The 17815-nt window shown below is 42.6% G+C and overlaps 1 protein-coding gene across 3 annotated transcripts in view; it reads right to left on the bottom strand.

Moving 5' to 3' along the window:
- The window catches only part of PCLO (piccolo presynaptic cytomatrix protein), a 665287-nt gene that overhangs the window by 254597 nt on the left and 392875 nt on the right, over positions 1–17815 (bottom strand). For all 3 annotated transcript variants that reach the window (XM_069765158.1, XM_069765159.1, XM_069765157.1), the window contains exon 4: positions 12062–12631. In XM_069765158.1, coding sequence (XP_069621259.1) covers positions 12062–12631 — 570 coding nt within the window. The remainder of the gene's footprint in view (positions 1–12061; positions 12632–17815) is intronic.

Genomic DNA, 17815 nt, shown 5'->3' on the forward strand with positions numbered 1-17815 from the left:
GAGGCGATAAGGTGAGGGATATATGAATGTGGAGGAGAGAAGACAGTTGTTAGGGCAGGCATAACGCACCAAATAATATAACGTTAGTAATAAGGTGCGTTTGCAGCCCGGGGTCCACTGTGCAGAGATGTTAACTGCTGCTCGGTAATGGCGGACACTATCACTATATGGCGGTATAGCACTGGATACACATGGGTTAACAGATACCCGATGTGTACTTGCGGTGAGCTCTGTTACCTCACAGAGCCGCAGTACTGCAGAATACGAATGCCGTAGCCTGGTAAGCCTCACAGGGCACAGCAGAAAGAGCGCTAGTGTTCGGTCACAGGACTCAGCCCCAAGGACGAAGGGTTAGAGTGCCTCATCAGCAACTAACTAAAGATATAGCGCACTGAGTGTGAGCGGCGAATGCCAAACTGATGCTGACTACAGTGGAGTGTGGACTGAGTTCACAGTGGTGTACAGGCAATGCCACTACTAGGTGCTGTCTCTGACTCTAGTCACCCTATGCACATACGCAACCAGAGAGAAGGGGATCATTCGGAGCTTTCACCTGAGACAGACATGCTTGCACACACACACCACAATTAGGATATACTAGAGCACAATCCTTTTATAGCCACAGCCTTCTGGGACCTTGATAATGGCCCAATCCGAGCTGCTTGAGGACCTGAGAATGTGACCTGTGACCACCAATGAGCGGTCGTCTCATGGGCATGCTCAGATTAGGAAAAACAGGACTTAGTCCCAGGAGCATCTGCTCGCCGCTGACTAATGCTGGTTGCTATAACTGAACCTGGGACGGCAGCAGCAACCAAAAGCACAGCATTAGCCTGAGCAAAACGCTGGAACCGATGTCTCTGCTGAGCAGGATCCTCTGCGGCTGAAGAAGAATGGGAGACTGCAGAGGACATGGCTCGAGATTCCCCTTGTGCAGTGGCGGGGTTGTGTGTTGCAAGATATCAGAAGATTAGTTTGGAAATATAAGGAGGAGACAAATTATGAATGGCTTTTTAGGTCAGTGTTAGCAGTTTGAACTGGATACATTGGGGAATTGGGAGCCAATAAAGGGATTTGTAGAGGGGAGAAGCAGATGAGTGGCATGGAGAGAGATGGATTAATTGGGCAGCAGAGTTAATGATGGACTGAAGAGGTGCGAGAGTGTTAGCAGGGAGGCCACAGACGAGGATATTGCAATAGTTGAGGCAGGAGATGATGAGGGCATGTACTAACATTTTAGTAGATTCAGGGCTGAGGAAAGAATAGATTCTGAAAATATTTTTTATTTGGAGGCGGAAGGAGATGGCAAGAGCTTGGATGTGTGGTTTGAAGAACAGGGCAGAGTTGAGGGTAACTCCAAGGCAGCAGATCTCTGGTACTGCAGAAAGGGTGGTGTAGTAAATTGTGATAATTACAATGGGGAAAAAAGTATTTAGTCAGCCACCAATTGTGCAAGTTCTCCCACTTAAAACGATGAGAGAGGCCTGTAATTGACTTCATAGGTAGACAGCAACTATTATAGTCAAAATGAGAAAACAAATCCAGAAAATCATCTTGTCTAGTTTGGTAAGATTTATTTTGCAAATTATGGTGGAAGATAAATATTTGGTCACCTAGATCTGGTAGATCTGAATGTCATCAGCGTATTAGTGATAATAAAAACCATGGGACTTTATGAGCTGTCCTAGGCCAAAGGTATAGATTTAAAAAAAGTAGGGGTCCCAGAGCAGAGCCTTGAGGTAAACCAAAAGTTAGAAGGTGGGGTGAGGAGGTAGTTTTGGAATTGGAGACACTAAATTTGCAATTAGAAAGTGATAAGGAGATCCAGGAGTAGGCAACGTCCTTGATGCCAAGGGAAAAGAGGATTTATAGTAGGAGAGAGTGGTCGACTTTGTCGAAGGCAGAGGGCAGGTCTAGAAGGAGGAATATAGAGAATGTTAACTTTGATGGTAAGTAACCCGTTAGTAATTTTGGTCAGGGCAGTTTCGGTGGAGTGGTGGGGACAGAAACCTGACTGTAGGTCATCAAAACGTGAGTTAGATGTGAGGTGGAAGGAAAGTTCAGCATGAACATGCTGTTGAAGGAGTTTGGAGGCGAACAGGAACAGTTATTCAGGACAATAGCTGGATGTAGAGGTCGGGTCAGGGATGGTTTCTTTAGAATGGGTGTAATTGTGGCATGTTTGGAAACAGAAGGGAGGGTACCAGAAGTTAACGATAAGTTGAAGAGATGGATTAGGGCTGGCAAAAGCATGGTGAGGTAGCAGAGGAAATTGCATGGCGTGGGGTCAAGTGCACAAGTGGTAAAGTGGAAATTGGAGAGGATGTGGGAAAGCCCTACTTCAGTGATAGTGGGGAGGAAGGCTATATGGAAGGGGCAGTGGTCTGTTATATGTAGGGATTGCAGTGGTTGTGTAGTTAAGACTTGTCTTGTTTGGTCAATCTTATTTTTGAAATATGCGGCCAAGTCTTCTGCAGAGATGAGGGAGGTCAGAGGGAGCATTGGGGTCGGAGAGGAATTAGAGGTGTTGAATAGCTGTTTGGGCTTTTGTTTAAGGGGGATTCAAGGGTGATTTTTTTTAAAGCAGTGAAGTTTTCTTGAGAGTATGCATTCTTTTAGCGCTGCCAAGTACTAAACCCTAACTAGTTAGAAACTATTTCTTATTGTGTAATATTCACTTTGGATTTAAATCTCCCTGGCTTTAATAAGTCTGCAGTTCACGAACTAGTATACTGTATTCAGCTAAGTATATTCTCCTAAATATATAGCCATATAGGCAATTAAAATGTAGATCATAGCATTCTAAACATGTTTCACCAAGATAGATGTCATCAAGGAATTGAGGATATAATGAGCCGTCACATCAAACAGTGGTAGTTTTAAATGCTCTGCCATGTTACAGCTAGGGAGATTTAAATCCAAAGTGAACATTACGCAATAAGAAATAGTTTTAAGCTAGAGTTTAAAACTTATATCTAGGGGCGTGGCTTCGGTGCTGATGGAGAAGCACCTGTGAAGAGGGAGCTCCTGGGGTTTTGTCCCAAATAATCTACTTTCACCGCATCAAGGAGACCCCCACGCCACAAAGACCCTTTATAACATTAGCTGATGCACCAGAGACCCCCTCCAGCCAAGCTACGGGGCAACATTTCCACTTTTAGGGCTCCAAAGCCCCAAAGCTGCACCAGCACGTCTAGGCCTCAGGCCTGCCGCCCAGTGGATCCATCCGCGCTGCCAGGAGGATTCTCTGCCTCCTGTACACAGGGATAAACTCCCAGAACGGACTCATCCCCTCCTTCCAGGGTCCTCACGACCGACCCCCAGACATAGGAGCAAACAAAAGCAAGGCTCCGAACATTTGGGACCCCAGCGCCAGCCAAAGTCCGCAACTAAAGTAGTCCCCTCTCCCAGGCTTGCAGAGCCGCCGGAGATCCGCCCTCAGCGACCGCTACTTGTAAGCAGGGAGAGCGGAGCTGCAGCGGCGTCTACAAGCAACGCACAGACGGCCGGCCGGCTTCTCCGGCAGAAGACACAGCTTCCACCCCCAGAAGACCGGCTCCGGAGCCTCGGCGATAGAAGAAGACAGAAGCCTCCCTCCACGCCAGGATCAGCGCCGCCGGGACTCCTCCGCCAGCGCCTGTCACGCGCCGACAGATAGTGCAGAGCCGCAGCGGCGGTGAGCACCTCCCCTGCAGCTGCGGCCAGAAGTTCTCCCGGCCGACACTCCCGGAGTAAAGGACCCGGACCGCACGCACTGAGGAGGCAAGTACCGGAGCTCCGGTCTCAGACGGAGACCCGAAGCTCCGCCCCTCCACCGCAAGCCCAAGTCTCTGCGGGCGCCGCCGAGGTCTTCACCGGCGGCGGAGAGCTGCGCCGATAGATACGGAGCCACAACAGCTCCGTAACAGGTAACCGCACCAGCTCCTGATCCCCCCGCATTGAGCGCTGACACGCCAAGCCGCCCCTTCACTCTTCACTACTAGCTGTGTCGCCGCTATACGGACACCGCTCCATACCCTCATAAGCCCACACTCTCCCCAGTAATCCCGGGCCTGTCGGGTATCCCCTGGAGCACAGTCCACAATACAATCCTGGTGGGGCACCGGTTCGATCCCCTTCCACTCCTCCTTTTTAAGCACTAAGCCTCCCTACAAGCACTAAACCTCCCTGCGATCAGAGGACACTATTATTCCTCCTTACACTCGGTCATATAATAAATAAGGTATTAAACGAACAGTAAATCATAGACTCAAGATCCTATAATAGCTGTCTATAGAAAGTAGTCCCGGCAACACTATCCAGGAATCCATACGCAGGGGCCATTTTGTTGTTTGCTCCCTAGACTGACAACAGAGAGCAACAGCTCTAAATCCCAAGCTTAGTACCAAATCTATAAAAAACCAACCTGTCTAGAGTCTCTCACAGTACTTTCTCCTCTGACCTCCTGTAATAAGGAGTAGTATTTCCTACATTAACAGATAACTAAGGGGAAAAGGTTGTAACTCAGTGCCATTGCTTCCAACTCTAATACACTAAAATAAATTTCAGCCAAGGCACTAACGGCTTCTACACCTCCTATCTGCTAAAATGAGCGGCACTAAACCCAAAGGAAAAACCGCCATGTCCGCGCCACTAAGATCCTAATACAGCCAGAAACAGGAAAAAACCCTAAGTCGCAGAGACCAGGAAAAAACCAGGCATAATTCCTTCTCATCTCCTAGGCCCAGATCCAGGTCCCCTAGGAGAGACCTACCTAACCTTCTAGAATACGAGTCTTTTAGCAAGTCTCCAACCAGTAAACCTTCCCCAATAAAAATGGACTCATCGTCTAGCCTAAAAAGATCGAACCCAGGCGCAACAAGTGAGAAATATATATCCACAGGAAATCACTCAGAAGTAGAAGACGAGTTTGACTCTAGCGACACCTCTCCTAACCCAACTCCCATGAAGAGTAAAATCAAATATGACAACTCAGGCCCCTTCGTAAGCTCTAATCCACCAGACTACGAAGATTTACTTAATAAACTAGCATCTAAAATGGACGAAAAATTGAATATCGTCGTAAAAACACTAAATACAGAAATGGATAATAACTTTCAAAAATACTGTGACAAATTAGACAACATAGACAGACAACTATCCAAACATGAAGAAAGAATCAACAGGCTCGAACACAGGTCATCAATCTCATTTGACGAACTCGACCGAGTCAATATTGAGCTAAAAAACCTACGCTCCAAGATGGCCGACTTGGAGGACAGAAGTAGAAGGAATAACTTAAAAATCAGGGGCATCCCTGAAGACGTGCCCCAAGACCAGCTATCTCAACATATAAAAGACATATTTAAATCAGCCCTACCTGATCTAACAGACCTAGATCTAACAATCGACAGGGCCCACCGACTGCCAAAGCCTCCTAAAGTCTCCGCGGATCTACCAAGGGACACCATTCTCAAAGTCCATTTCTTCAAAACTAAAGAAGCCATTCTCTCTTACCTGAGGGATAAAAAATCCTTCCCAGACCCTTACAAAAATCTGAAGGTTTTTCCCGATTTTTCCAAAGACACCCTGGAGGGTCGCAGAGAGTTCAGGCCTGTCACATCAGCCCTCCGCGACAAAGGCATAAAATATAGATGGGGCTTCCCGCTCAAACTTCTAGTTTCCTTCCGAGAAAAAATCATCCCGATCTACTCGGTCGAGGAAGGAATGGACTTCATCAGATCATTGAGTCGTTGATCGTTAATGTTATACATATGTGGTTAAGCTCTATTGTAAGGGGTCTCTTTTTCCCTTCATCATATTTGGGGACAAACCCCTTAATCCCGCCCACATGTACTAACCCCCTTTCTTCTTCTTTTAGGTAGTTCTGTCGACCTACCAGTTCTGTTCTAATTTTCTTCTCCCTAGGTACCCACCAAGTTTTGGCTGATTTGTAGATATACCAGAGAAGAGTTCTATTCAGGTCTCTGTATTATTGTTACGATTTATGCTTGTTTCCTCAAAGGTTACATCAGATCTTGTTGTTCTACTTGTAAATATGTCATTTAAGATAATCTCCTACAATGTTAGAGGGCTAAACAGCCCACGAAAAAGACATGCTTTGTGGAGAGAGTTGATCAGCCTTCAGACAGACATTGCATGCTTACAGGAGACAAAATTCCTGGCGGGGAATCACCCCTACTTTAATCATCGTAGCTTTCCTCATATTTTTGAGGCCTGTAACTCCAGCAAAAAAGCGGGGGTGATTACCCTGATCAGGAATAGTGTACCTTTCGAGTTCACTGAGGAATATGCTGATCCAAAAGGTAGATACCACATCCTGATATGCAATATTAATGGCCAAGAATGCACTATAATCAACACATACGCCCCAAATAAAAACCAGATTAGCTTTCTGTCCAAGCTTCTGAAAAAAATCAACAAGGTTAAGAAGGGCAACCTCATCTTCCTAGGTGACTTTAATGCCACCCCTGACAAAACGCTTGACTCTTCCTCTGGCTTGAGACCAGCCTCAGAGGACCTGAATTGGTGGCTGGATAGAAGTGAGCTCTATGACACCTTTAGATGTCTTAACTCCACATCAAGAGAATACACTCACTTTTCTCCGGTCCACCATTCAGCATCCAGGATCGATCTGATATTATCAGACATTTTTTCTCTTGAAAAATTCAAAAAGGTGGATATAGGGGACAGGACACTGTCGGATCATTCCCCTGTCACTGGAGAAGTTATCCTTGGCCCCTCCCTAAAAAATTCTAAAGCATGGAAATGCAGCTCATTTATCATCCATGATTCCATCCATGCGACAACGATTCGTAACAATATCTCCCACTACTTCAATGAAAACCCTCCAGAAATCACCAACCCCGCAACCAATTGGTGCGCCCACAAAGCTGTTATTAGAGGCACCCTAATAAGCATATCCTCTAAAATAAAAAGGGAAAAAAGGGAAAAAATCAAAAAACTTCAAAAAGACATTCGTGACTTGGAAAAATCCTTAATTAGCCTCCCTTCCCCCTCATCTAAACTCCAAACAGACTTAAACTCCCTTAGACAAGACCTAAGATCCCTCCTCTTCTCACCTTACGAAGCAGCCCTCAAGTCCTCCAAATTTAAGGTATATTCCTCCCTGAACAAGCCAACCAAATATATGGCAAATAGAATAAAAAAATTTAGATTACACAACAAAATTAACAGAATTTCTTCCCTCTCTGACAATACCACCTTGTCTCATCCCCAAGACATAGTTAATGAATTTTCCAAATATTATTCTAAATTATATAACCTAAATCTAGACCCATCATCCCCCCCATTAAAAGATTCGGACATCAAAGCCTATCTCGCCAATATCAACCTCCCTTCCCTTACAAAGGAAGAAATTGAATCTCTATCAGCTCCTTTCTCCTCCTCAGAAGTTGAAGAGGCCATCAATCACCTTAAATCGCAAAAATCCCCAGGGCCAGATGGCTTCTGTAATTCTTATTACAAAGCCTTCGGAACAAACTTAATACCTCATCTGGTAAAACAATTTAACTATGCATCTAATTCGGGTTCCTTCCCTCCAGAAATGTTGGAGGCTTCAATCGTCCTTATCCCAAAACAAGCGGCCAACCCTATGGCTACTAGTAGCTATAGGCCTATATCTCTTCTGAACACAGACATCAAATTGTTCTCAAAAATTTTGGCCAATAGACTTAGCGTCATCCTCCCCAGACTAATTGCCAATGACCAAATGGGGTTTATTAAAAATAGGCAACCAGCTGACGCCACCAGAAGGATTCTGAACCAAATTAAACTCACTAATAAATTCAAAACCCCTACAGTTTTTGTTTCCTTAGACGCTGAAAAGGCCTTTGATCGTATAGATTGGAGCTTCCTCAAACACACCCTTCAAAAATTTGGTTTTAATGACAAACTTATCTCCTCATTTATGACATTATATCAAGGCCCTTCAGCTAAAGTCACCTGCACTAACCATATCTCTGACCCCTTCCATATTAACAACGGCACTAGACAAGGTTGCCCCCTATCCCCTTTACTTTTTAATTTGGCTCTTGAACCCCTGGCGGAACGCATTAGACAAAATTCTTCCATTACAGGAATATCCACCAAAAAAAGCCATCATAAACTCAGTTTATTTGCAGACGACATAATCTTAACCCTAACCAACCCAGGTATCTCCACTTTAGAAACTATCAAAGAACTTGAAAACTTTGCATCTCTTTCCAAATTCAAAATCAACGGCTCAAAATCCAACATCCTACACATCCACCTCTGCAAAAAGGAAATCAATTCCTTGAAAAAGGTAATTTCATTCAAGTGGTGCAATGAAGAATTCCCATACTTAGGGATCATAATTAACAAAAACCTTGATAAGACTGCCTCCTCAAACCTGAGAAAGATAGATGAAATACTTAAAAAAGATTGCACCACTTTTAATGATAATAGTTTGTCCTGGTGGGGGAGAAACCTAACAGTTAAGATGTTTACCCTACCAAAAATTTTGTATATCCTTAGATGTATTCCCCTTCCCATCCCCACATCTTCCCTGCTGAAGATCCAATCAAAGCTAAATAAATATATTTGGAATGATAAAAAGCCCAGAACAAATACCAGATCCCTTTACAAAACAAAAATCCACGGAGGAATGGATCTCCCAAATATTACGGCCCACTACAATACACTCCTACTAAAACAAAGCTCACCCTGGTGGTCAGACCAGAATGAGCCTGCATGGCTCGACCTGGAGGAAGAGATCAACGGAAGAAAACCCCTTAAATCCATCATTCTCAAAGCTATTTCCAGTTCCCCCAACAAAACCCATAACCACCCAATTTTTCAGGCGATCTCTCTCGCATGGTCTTCAACTATAATAAAGGGGGATAGTGCTCAAAACAGCCCAGTTCATCTCAAATTATCCTTGTCATTCATCTACTCAATTCTGAATCTTGTCCTACCCCCTATATGGGCTGACTTAAAAATTCAAACACTTGGCGATATCTACACTGGGTCTAAACCCATGGACTTCAGTTCACTAAAAAATAAATTTAATGCCCCCTCATCTCTTTTCCTTGAATACATGATCCTGAGGGAAAACCTAAGCATGTTTCTTAACCTCAAACTGAAACTCTCGGAGTCTTCTTCAAAAATTCTATCCAATCCAAACCACTTAATTTTCTGGAGTCACAAGTTCATTTACAATAGTTTCAATAAAGATGAATCATTGGTTAAAAGCGCAGCTCTCATAACCTGGGAGAATTCCCTAGGTCTTTCCGCCTCTACAGGCGATTGGGAGGAGGCCTTTTCGGCATCATACCAATCAACAATTTCAATGTCCCTTCTGGAGTCGCACTTCAAGGTGTGCTCCAGGTGGTATTACACCCCAGCAAGACTGTCCCACATCAGCCCATCCAACTCTCCCCTATGTTGGAGAAACTGTGGTCGTAAAGGCGACCTATTACATATTTTTTGGAGCTGCCCCACTGCGGCCCTCTTTTGGCTGGAAATCTCTTCAATCATCTCTAAATTGTCAGGATCCCTTTTTACACTCTCCTCACAACTAGCCCTTCTCTCCTTGGACACCAACCTTATCAACAGATCCTTAGTGCGCATAATCTTGCATATCTGCTTGGTAGCTAAAAAATCCATTGCCTGTCATTGGAAAAAGGCCACTCTGCCCAATGCAGCCTTCGTCATCAAGCTTATGATGCAACACAGAGAGCTTGAGCTCAAATTCGCCTTACTCAATAACGAGTTTGGCAGATTCTACCAAAAGTGGCATATATGGGAGCGGCATTATCCTCCTTGAACAACCAACACTCTTAAATTGGTTTATGTATACGTAAATGTTCACAAGATCTTCTCTCTCCTTCCCTTCCCACATTAAACTTTGGTTTTGCAGTTGTAGTTGCTTGATATCAACAAGTCTTATACAAGGGCCGTCCCCTTGCATTATCTAGATAGATCGTTGTTGCTTCATATTCTGCCTATATGCCTTTCAAGGGCTGCGTCCCTTGCATTACTCTACGTTGAATTGTTATTACTCTTCAAAGTTCTACGTGTCATGTATTGTTTTTGCCCTCCCCTTTTCCCCCTTACTCATACCCTCCACCTCCTTCCTCCCTCCCCTCCTTCTATTCCCTGCCCCTCCTCTCCAGGTTAAGACACAAAATTCCAATAAAGCTCTTTGGAAAAAAAAACTTATATCTAAATAGACAAATAATTAGAATTGAAAGTCCTCAGTGCTTGATACCTTTTAATGGCTAACTTAAAAGATGGTAACAAATTGTAAGCTTTCGAGACTACTCAGGTCCCTTCATCAGGCATAGACACAGGCTAACACGGTACCAAGATTTATATCTTTCCTGTATCTAAATAGACAGTAATATAATATATAACAGCATTTGCGATCGGACTAGTCTCAGATGTTGTTAAATTATTAACAATACAAGTCAATATTTTTTTTTACAATCCCTAAATTAGGGCCCCTTTTCCACTAGGGGGTATTAGACAATAAGGAAAGGAGAACACGTACAATCCTACTGTATGTGCTCCTCTCATCCACATCCCAGGAGAGGGAGATGAGAGTGCACAAACACTGACTTTGTGCGAATTCTCATTTCCCTCTTCTGTTATTGGCTGGAGTTGTGTCCAAATGTTTTTGACTTTTAATGTTTTTGCTCCAGTTTCTCCTAGCTCTACCAAAATACTATAGGCTGAGCTGGGGTGTGGTGGAGGTGTGACACTACTGATTGTCTAATTCATGATGAACTGTGGCATTTTCTATGCCAGAAATCTCATGCTAATGGACTCGTAATATTTCTGGAGTGGCACACAGAGGTGCACACCAATTGTCAAATCATCCTTATTCACGTAGAGGCATTCACCTCTTCATGAATCATCGGCGTCTGACTCCACTCTGCCCTCCCTTCAAGACCAGCAAGGAAATAGCTGGTCTTGAAGAATTGGGGCCACACAGTTCATTACTTGGGTGATAAAATGTACTTTGCTGTATTATTTTTTGTTGCAATAGTGAGAACAGTGCACCCTTATTACTTAGCACACTATAAAAATGTTGAGCTTTGAGTACATTATTTTTGCCCTCAGCTAAATTTTACTATCCATTAACCTCCATAAATATGGCTCTTTAGTGCTTTGTTCCTGTGACGTTTCTATAGTTTTTTACTTGTAGTTGTCATATAATTCTTTTAGGCAATATTATCTTTGGCTACTATTATCAATATTAGTTTTTTTTTTCCATCTATATTACACTGATTTTTATTAGCAGCTCCAAAATATTTCTCATTAATCTTCCTGGACAGAGTGTAAGAAAATCACACACTAAGCTGCACATTAACAAACTGGCACAAAATCCCCTCAACATGTTTCACTACTATACATAGCTTCTTCAGGGTAAATTCAGGGGAAACAATGGATCAACTATATGCAGTATATAGACAATAAATTACTTGCAGTAAGTATTAAAATTATTTCAGATGTAAACAGAAATGATAATCAATCTTAAAGATTACTGAACATCAATCTGGGGCAACACTTTTTATTTAATAAAAGAGTGGGCAGCCCCAGAAATATCACCAATTAACAAAGGTTTTGAGAAGGGTCCCTAATGTCCCTCAAAAGGGCCTGACATTCCAGGAAAAGTTAGGCCTGAATTTCCAGGTTGTGGAAACTCAGCATGCAGAGCGGGATCCCACGACCCTCCATGGCTGCTCTCATAGTGAAAGATCTCACTCTTTCACTTCAAGGGAGACCAGGGAAGTTGTGAGATCCTGCTCTACATTCTAGGATCCCACCACCCAGAAGTTTGGAATGTTTTAGAAGCTTTCAAAGGACATTAGGGATCTTTCTGATCTTTCAGAGTGGTTTTGTTAATTGGTGATATTTCTAAATACTTTCTATCTGAGTCTGCCAAGTCTTTTGTTAAATAAAAAGGGAAGCCCCAGATTGGTGATAAGTACTCGACAATATAGTAGGTGAACAATATTTCTGACAATTTATTTTAACACAATGGTAGTTGATTTATATAGCAATTACTACTTACAGTCTTTTCTTTTCCAGTTTCATGATCTATGAGTTGGCTTGCTTCAGGTTTAATTCTCTCATCACATCTTTCTCCATCAATTTCCTTCAAAGCTGTAGCTGAAAGGTCAATCATCAAATCTTGCTTTGGCATCATTTTTCCTTCAGACTGTAAATATTCTGTAGTTACTAGTGCAGTGTCCTGTACATCATCTTGCTTATGTTCTTTAAAAGGCAGTACCTGCGCTATTACAGGGGTCACTAACACTGTATCTTCTTTTATAGCTAGAGGCTTAATGTCTATTGGCTTGATATCTGTGTTTTCTTCATCAATAACATTTTCATTCTGTCCAAGTTTTCCTTCTGGATCTTTAGCCATTTCTTTTTTTAATACTTGATCAGTTGTTTTCTCATTTAATTTTACACTAGGTGTTGAGTCTGTTGACTGTTTTTGTGGTTGGTCAGCAAGAATCTGATGTTTTGGTGAAGACTTAGGTGATAGTCCTAATGGTTGGGGCATTCTGTCTAAATCCCCAAGACTTCCCAAGAGTGCTCTTTGTGTTTGGCAATTTAAGCATAGCCACTCTGCAGCCTGTAGATGAAAAAAAAATCTTTATTTATGATGGAATTATCAATATTAAAAATCCAACTTAAAGGCTTCGGTGGTAATATCATGCTTTTGTGAATTACATTATGATTTTAATTCTATTATACATTTACTACACAATGCTATTGATAAGTCTTGAGTGTCTTCCAGAAAATGCATTTTCCTTCATGCCTAGCCTCCAGAACTTATATTCTAGAACATATTTGCCTATCACTTTGACATATTACTTTAGTTTTTACTTTTACAATGATTACATTACTTTGTGTCAGGTGGCACAACAGAATGAGATAATACATCTGGAAGTACCAGTGTCATTTGAAACCATGCAGCTCTAGCTTTCCAACCATGACTTGTGAAGTGATATAGTTTAAAGTATGGAAAGATTGTTGGACTCGTATGCACATGTGCATACCTTGATATCTCAACGGTTGAAGTACATAAGCATTTCTAATCTGCGACAGATATGCTGGCGTTAGATTGAGACACTTTCTCGTTGAATCGGGCTCTTTTCCTTCCTTTACAGGACTTGATGGCTCTTGTCGAGGTAGGTGTCTATCTAGGCTGGAATATTTACAGCTGTCATTTATAAATTCTCACATATATCTGACTAGTATAAAGGATGAAATCACTCTGTTTGAAACCTTAATCATTCAGGTGGGTCCTTGTAATAAACTTCTATCTTGTATATACAAAGCAACACAAAGGGACACCTGCAATGACCTTCTACCCTTTACTGTGGCTTGGAAGAGGGAATTAGGCAGTCAAATTTCGGAGGAGGCTTGGCAAAAAGCATTTATATTCTCCCACAAATTACTTATTACTTGCCGTGCTCAAGAGAAAAACTATAAAATCATATTTATATGGTACAATTGTCCCATTATGCTACATGGGATCTTCTACATATATGGTGGGAATGCCCATTGTTTTATGGGTTATGGAATTCAATTTTCTCCCTGTACAATAACCTCACTGGTAGCAGTCACACCCACCGCAAATAGTACTACTTTCCATTACTCCGGATTCAATCTCAAAGGCAAATATATCTTTAGGCACTTTCTAACAGGTGTTAAGTCAATTATTCCATATCACTGGAAATCCACAAAAGCATCTACTTTGGGTGAATGGGTGGAAGAGATTACCAATATAATGAAAATTAAAAACGTGATTGAACATGAAAACAATCACCTCAAAGCTTTTCATCACCAATGGACATGTTGGATATTATTCAGTGAGGGGAATGACTTGGCATGTGGTATCAAATAATAATACTTAAAATACAATATCGTAAGACAAGAGGTCTCCTCTGAAGTACTGGTTTCAATAAGTTGTAGTTTTGTTTGCATTTTTATTCCCCTCCACCTCCTTTTCCTTCCTGTTCTTTCTGCCCTCCTTTCTTCTTTATATTCCTCTTGCACACACATAATTATTAAGTTCATGTTAAAGCTTATATTAATACCTCATCAATCTGATTTAATGAAAAGTTTTTATGATAACTTTATATTAACAACTGTCAACCTTTATTATTGTTATTATTGAATGGAATTGGAATGTTCTGTTTCCATATCAATGTTGTTAAAACCCAATAAAAATATTTAAAGTAAAAAAAAAATAGCAGCCAAGAAATTAAGAGGCAATGTCTAAGAAAAGGAAGACATATAAGGTATACCAAACCATGATAACATATGTTTCATTAACATTTTCATTGGTTTTTATAGCTTTATTTATTTCAAAAACAGAATCTATAACATTTTATAATTATTAAATTATTGAATACTAACCCTAATTCTACTCACAATTTTTCTGTACTCTGACAGGCACTGAGTTATATGACCTACTGTTACCATGGCATCACCCTTGGATGCATCCGTCAAGATATGTGAACATGAGCTGACTGAAATAATTTTTATGCAAGTACAACTCAGAAAAATGGTTATGTCTGACCAGGTTAATTTAAGAACTTGTCCTCGCTTTTCTTTGTTCTTTCTATTCCTTATTTTGCAGTACAGATGCGTGTAGAATATGAATTCGGGTTTGTCTTTTATTACGTAAACAATGCAAAAATATTAACAAGGATATGCACATCTGATTATTCAGACTCATGTCTTTTTCTAGTTAAAATTCCTACAATAATGATAAAGATCACTTATGTTCACGCACCAATTACTTTAGTAACACAATTGACCCACTATCGTTGTTTTGGAAAAAGAAAACACCAGAGCTATTGTCATATTTTGAATTGTATTGCTTTGAGTTGTTACTATTATTCATTTGCTTCCGTTACATTAACCCCTTTATTATCTTGGACGTATCCATACATCTGGGTCGGTAGGTATTTACTGACCTTGGATATGTATGGATACGTATTAGCAATTTTGCGCTATGTGCGCGCAATTGCCGAAGGTTGTCAGCGGATTCCGACAGCTGACACCCGGCACTCACTCCGAGGAGCTGTGCCCTTTAACCCCTAAATGCTAGCGATCACAGCAATTAGAAAGCAGACAGAGGGAGAGAGCCCCCTCTGCCATCAAATTGGTGCCCTATGACATCATCGTAGGGGCGCGACCAGTGTCATAGTAACCTTATGTTGTCATGACGACATCCGGGTAACTAGGCTCTAGCAAATATGTTGGATCATGCTGGTGCATTGCAATGCACTAAAACTGTGATCAGAGTGCAGAAAGTGAAATTTTCATGAAGGGACTAACACATTTTTTTTAAAACTTAAAAAATATTGCAAAAATATTTTTTTAATAATCAAAAAATAATAATACAGTGGGGCAAAAAAGTATTTAGTCAGTCAGCAATAGTGCAAGTTCCACAACTTAAAAAGATGAGAGGCGTCTGTAATTTACATCATAGGTAGACCTCAACTATGGGAGACAAACTGAGAAAAAAAAATCCAGAAAATCACATCCAATTGTTGGCAATTAATCAGGCTTCGTCCATGGTCTGCCAGTTCGCCATCCTATTCCGGACTCTAGCTTCTGAGCTGGAATGGCCGGATAAAGTCCTTATTCCGGTGTTCTGGAAAGGACTGGCAGATCATGTAAAGGACGCCTTGGCCACCAGGGAGATTCCCGCCACACTGGAGGAGCTTATTACTATAGCTACCCGCATCGATCTCTGTTTTAACGAGCGGAGGTTGGAGTGGACCCAGTGTAGGTAGAGGTTTCGGCTGGCTCCCACCTTTGCCAAACCTCTAGAATCTCCTGTTATGGCGTCTGACTCCCATGAGGCCATGGAGGTTTCTCGAGCGGGACCTAGGTCTCAGTCCGCTCGAGTACCTGTGGTGTGTAAAAATTGCCAGCAACCGGGACATTACGCTAACAAATGTCCACGGCGGTCGGGAAAACGATCGCGTCTAGTGACCATTGGAGGAGGTTCACTGGACACAGTGGCATTTTCCTCCAAATTGTCCTTTAAAGGGACAATCCTGTTAGGCACATCCACTCTTACAGTAGAGCTTTGTGTGGATTCAGGAGCAGAAGGAAATTTTATGTCTTCTGCTTTTGCTCTGCGCCACGCAGTACCTCTGGTTATGCTTGCCAAACCAGTAACCGTTAGAGTGGTGAATGGGTCAACACTTCCACTACAGATCACACATCAGACTGTCCCTTTCACGTTAGCCATGTCCCCATCCCACCAGGAGATTATTTCCCTTCTTGTCCTTCCCGAGGGAATGGATGAGATTCTGCTGGGAATACCCTGGCTCCGTTTCCACTCCCCACATATTGAGTGGACCTCTGGGAGGATATTGGGTTGGAGTGAATCCTGTAAGGGCAGATGTGTGAAAGAGTGCGTTCAGGTTTCCACCACTGAGATGCCCGCAGATCTCTCTACTCTCCCCAAATACTATTGGTCTTATGCAGACGTCTTCTCGAAAAAGGCCGCGAAGACCCTTCCGTCTCACCGTCCCTATGACTGTCCTATAGATCTCTTGCCTGGAGCAGAACCTCCTCGGGGACGTCTCTATCCCCTCTCTCTCCCGGAAACGGAGGCTATGTTTATTAGGAAGTCAGTGTCACCAGCAGGGGCAGGGTTCTTCTTCGTACAGAAGAAGAATGGAGAGTTGCGTCCTTGCATAGACTACAGGGGTCTTAACGCCATCATTGTTAAGAATAAGTACCCGCTGCCCCTGATTTCTGAGCTTTTTGATAGGCTACGGGGAGCTAAGGTATTTAACAAATTAGACCTGCGGGGAGCTTATAACCTGATTCGCATCCGTGAGGGGGACTGTTGTGAATTCTGTGGCAGAGCTCCCTCCTGTGGTCACAAGTGGTACTTCGGCTGGTTCTCTCTGTGAGCTTCCGTTGGTGGAGGAAAGTGGTACTGCGGCTTCTGAGTTTCCTTCCTCAGGTGATGTGGTGAAGTCGTTAGGTGCTGCTCTATTTAACTCCACCTAGTGCTTTGATCCTGGCCTCCAGTCAATGTTCTAGTATTGGACCTGTTTCCTCCTGGATCGTTCCTGTGGCCTGCTGCTCTGCATAGCTAAGTTCCTCTTTGCTATTTGTTTGCTGTTTTTTTCTGTCCAGCTTGTCTATTTGTTTTTTTTCTGCTTGCTGGAAGCTCTGGGACGCAGAGGGTGTACCTCCGTGCCGTTAGTTCGGTACGGAGGGTCTTTTTGCCCCTTTTGCGTGGGTTTTGTAGGGTTTTGTGTTGACCGCAAAGTTACCTTTCCTATCCTCGCTCTGTTCAGAAAGTTGGGCCTCACTTTGCTAAATCTATTTCATCTCTACGTTTGTCTTTTCATCTTAACTCACAGTCATTATATGTGGGGGCTGCCTTTTCCTTTGGGGTATTTCTCTGAGGCAAGGTAGGCTTATTTTCTATCTTCAGGCTAGCTAGTTTCTCAGGCCGTGCCGAGTTGCATAGGGAGCGTTAGGCGCAATCCACGGCTGCCTTTAGTGTGGTTGGAGAGGATCAGGGATTGCGGTCAACAGAGTTCCCACGTCTCAGAGCTCGTTATTGTTTTTTGGGTTATTGCCAAGTCACTGTATGTGCGCTGACCTCTATGTCCATTGTGGTACTGTATTACCTTTCATAACAGTACTGGAGGCCAAAAGTACTAATGATTCCCAATAGAGGGAAAAAAGAAGTTCTGAGACCATTTTTTTTTCTTTGCACTGTGTTTTGCCTTTTTTTTCCCCTAGACATTTGGGTGGTTCAGGA

Source organism: Ranitomeya imitator, chromosome 4 (genome assembly GCF_032444005.1).
Source record: "Ranitomeya imitator isolate aRanImi1 chromosome 4, aRanImi1.pri, whole genome shotgun sequence".
Classification (NCBI taxonomy): domain Eukaryota; kingdom Metazoa; phylum Chordata; class Amphibia; order Anura; family Dendrobatidae; genus Ranitomeya; species Ranitomeya imitator.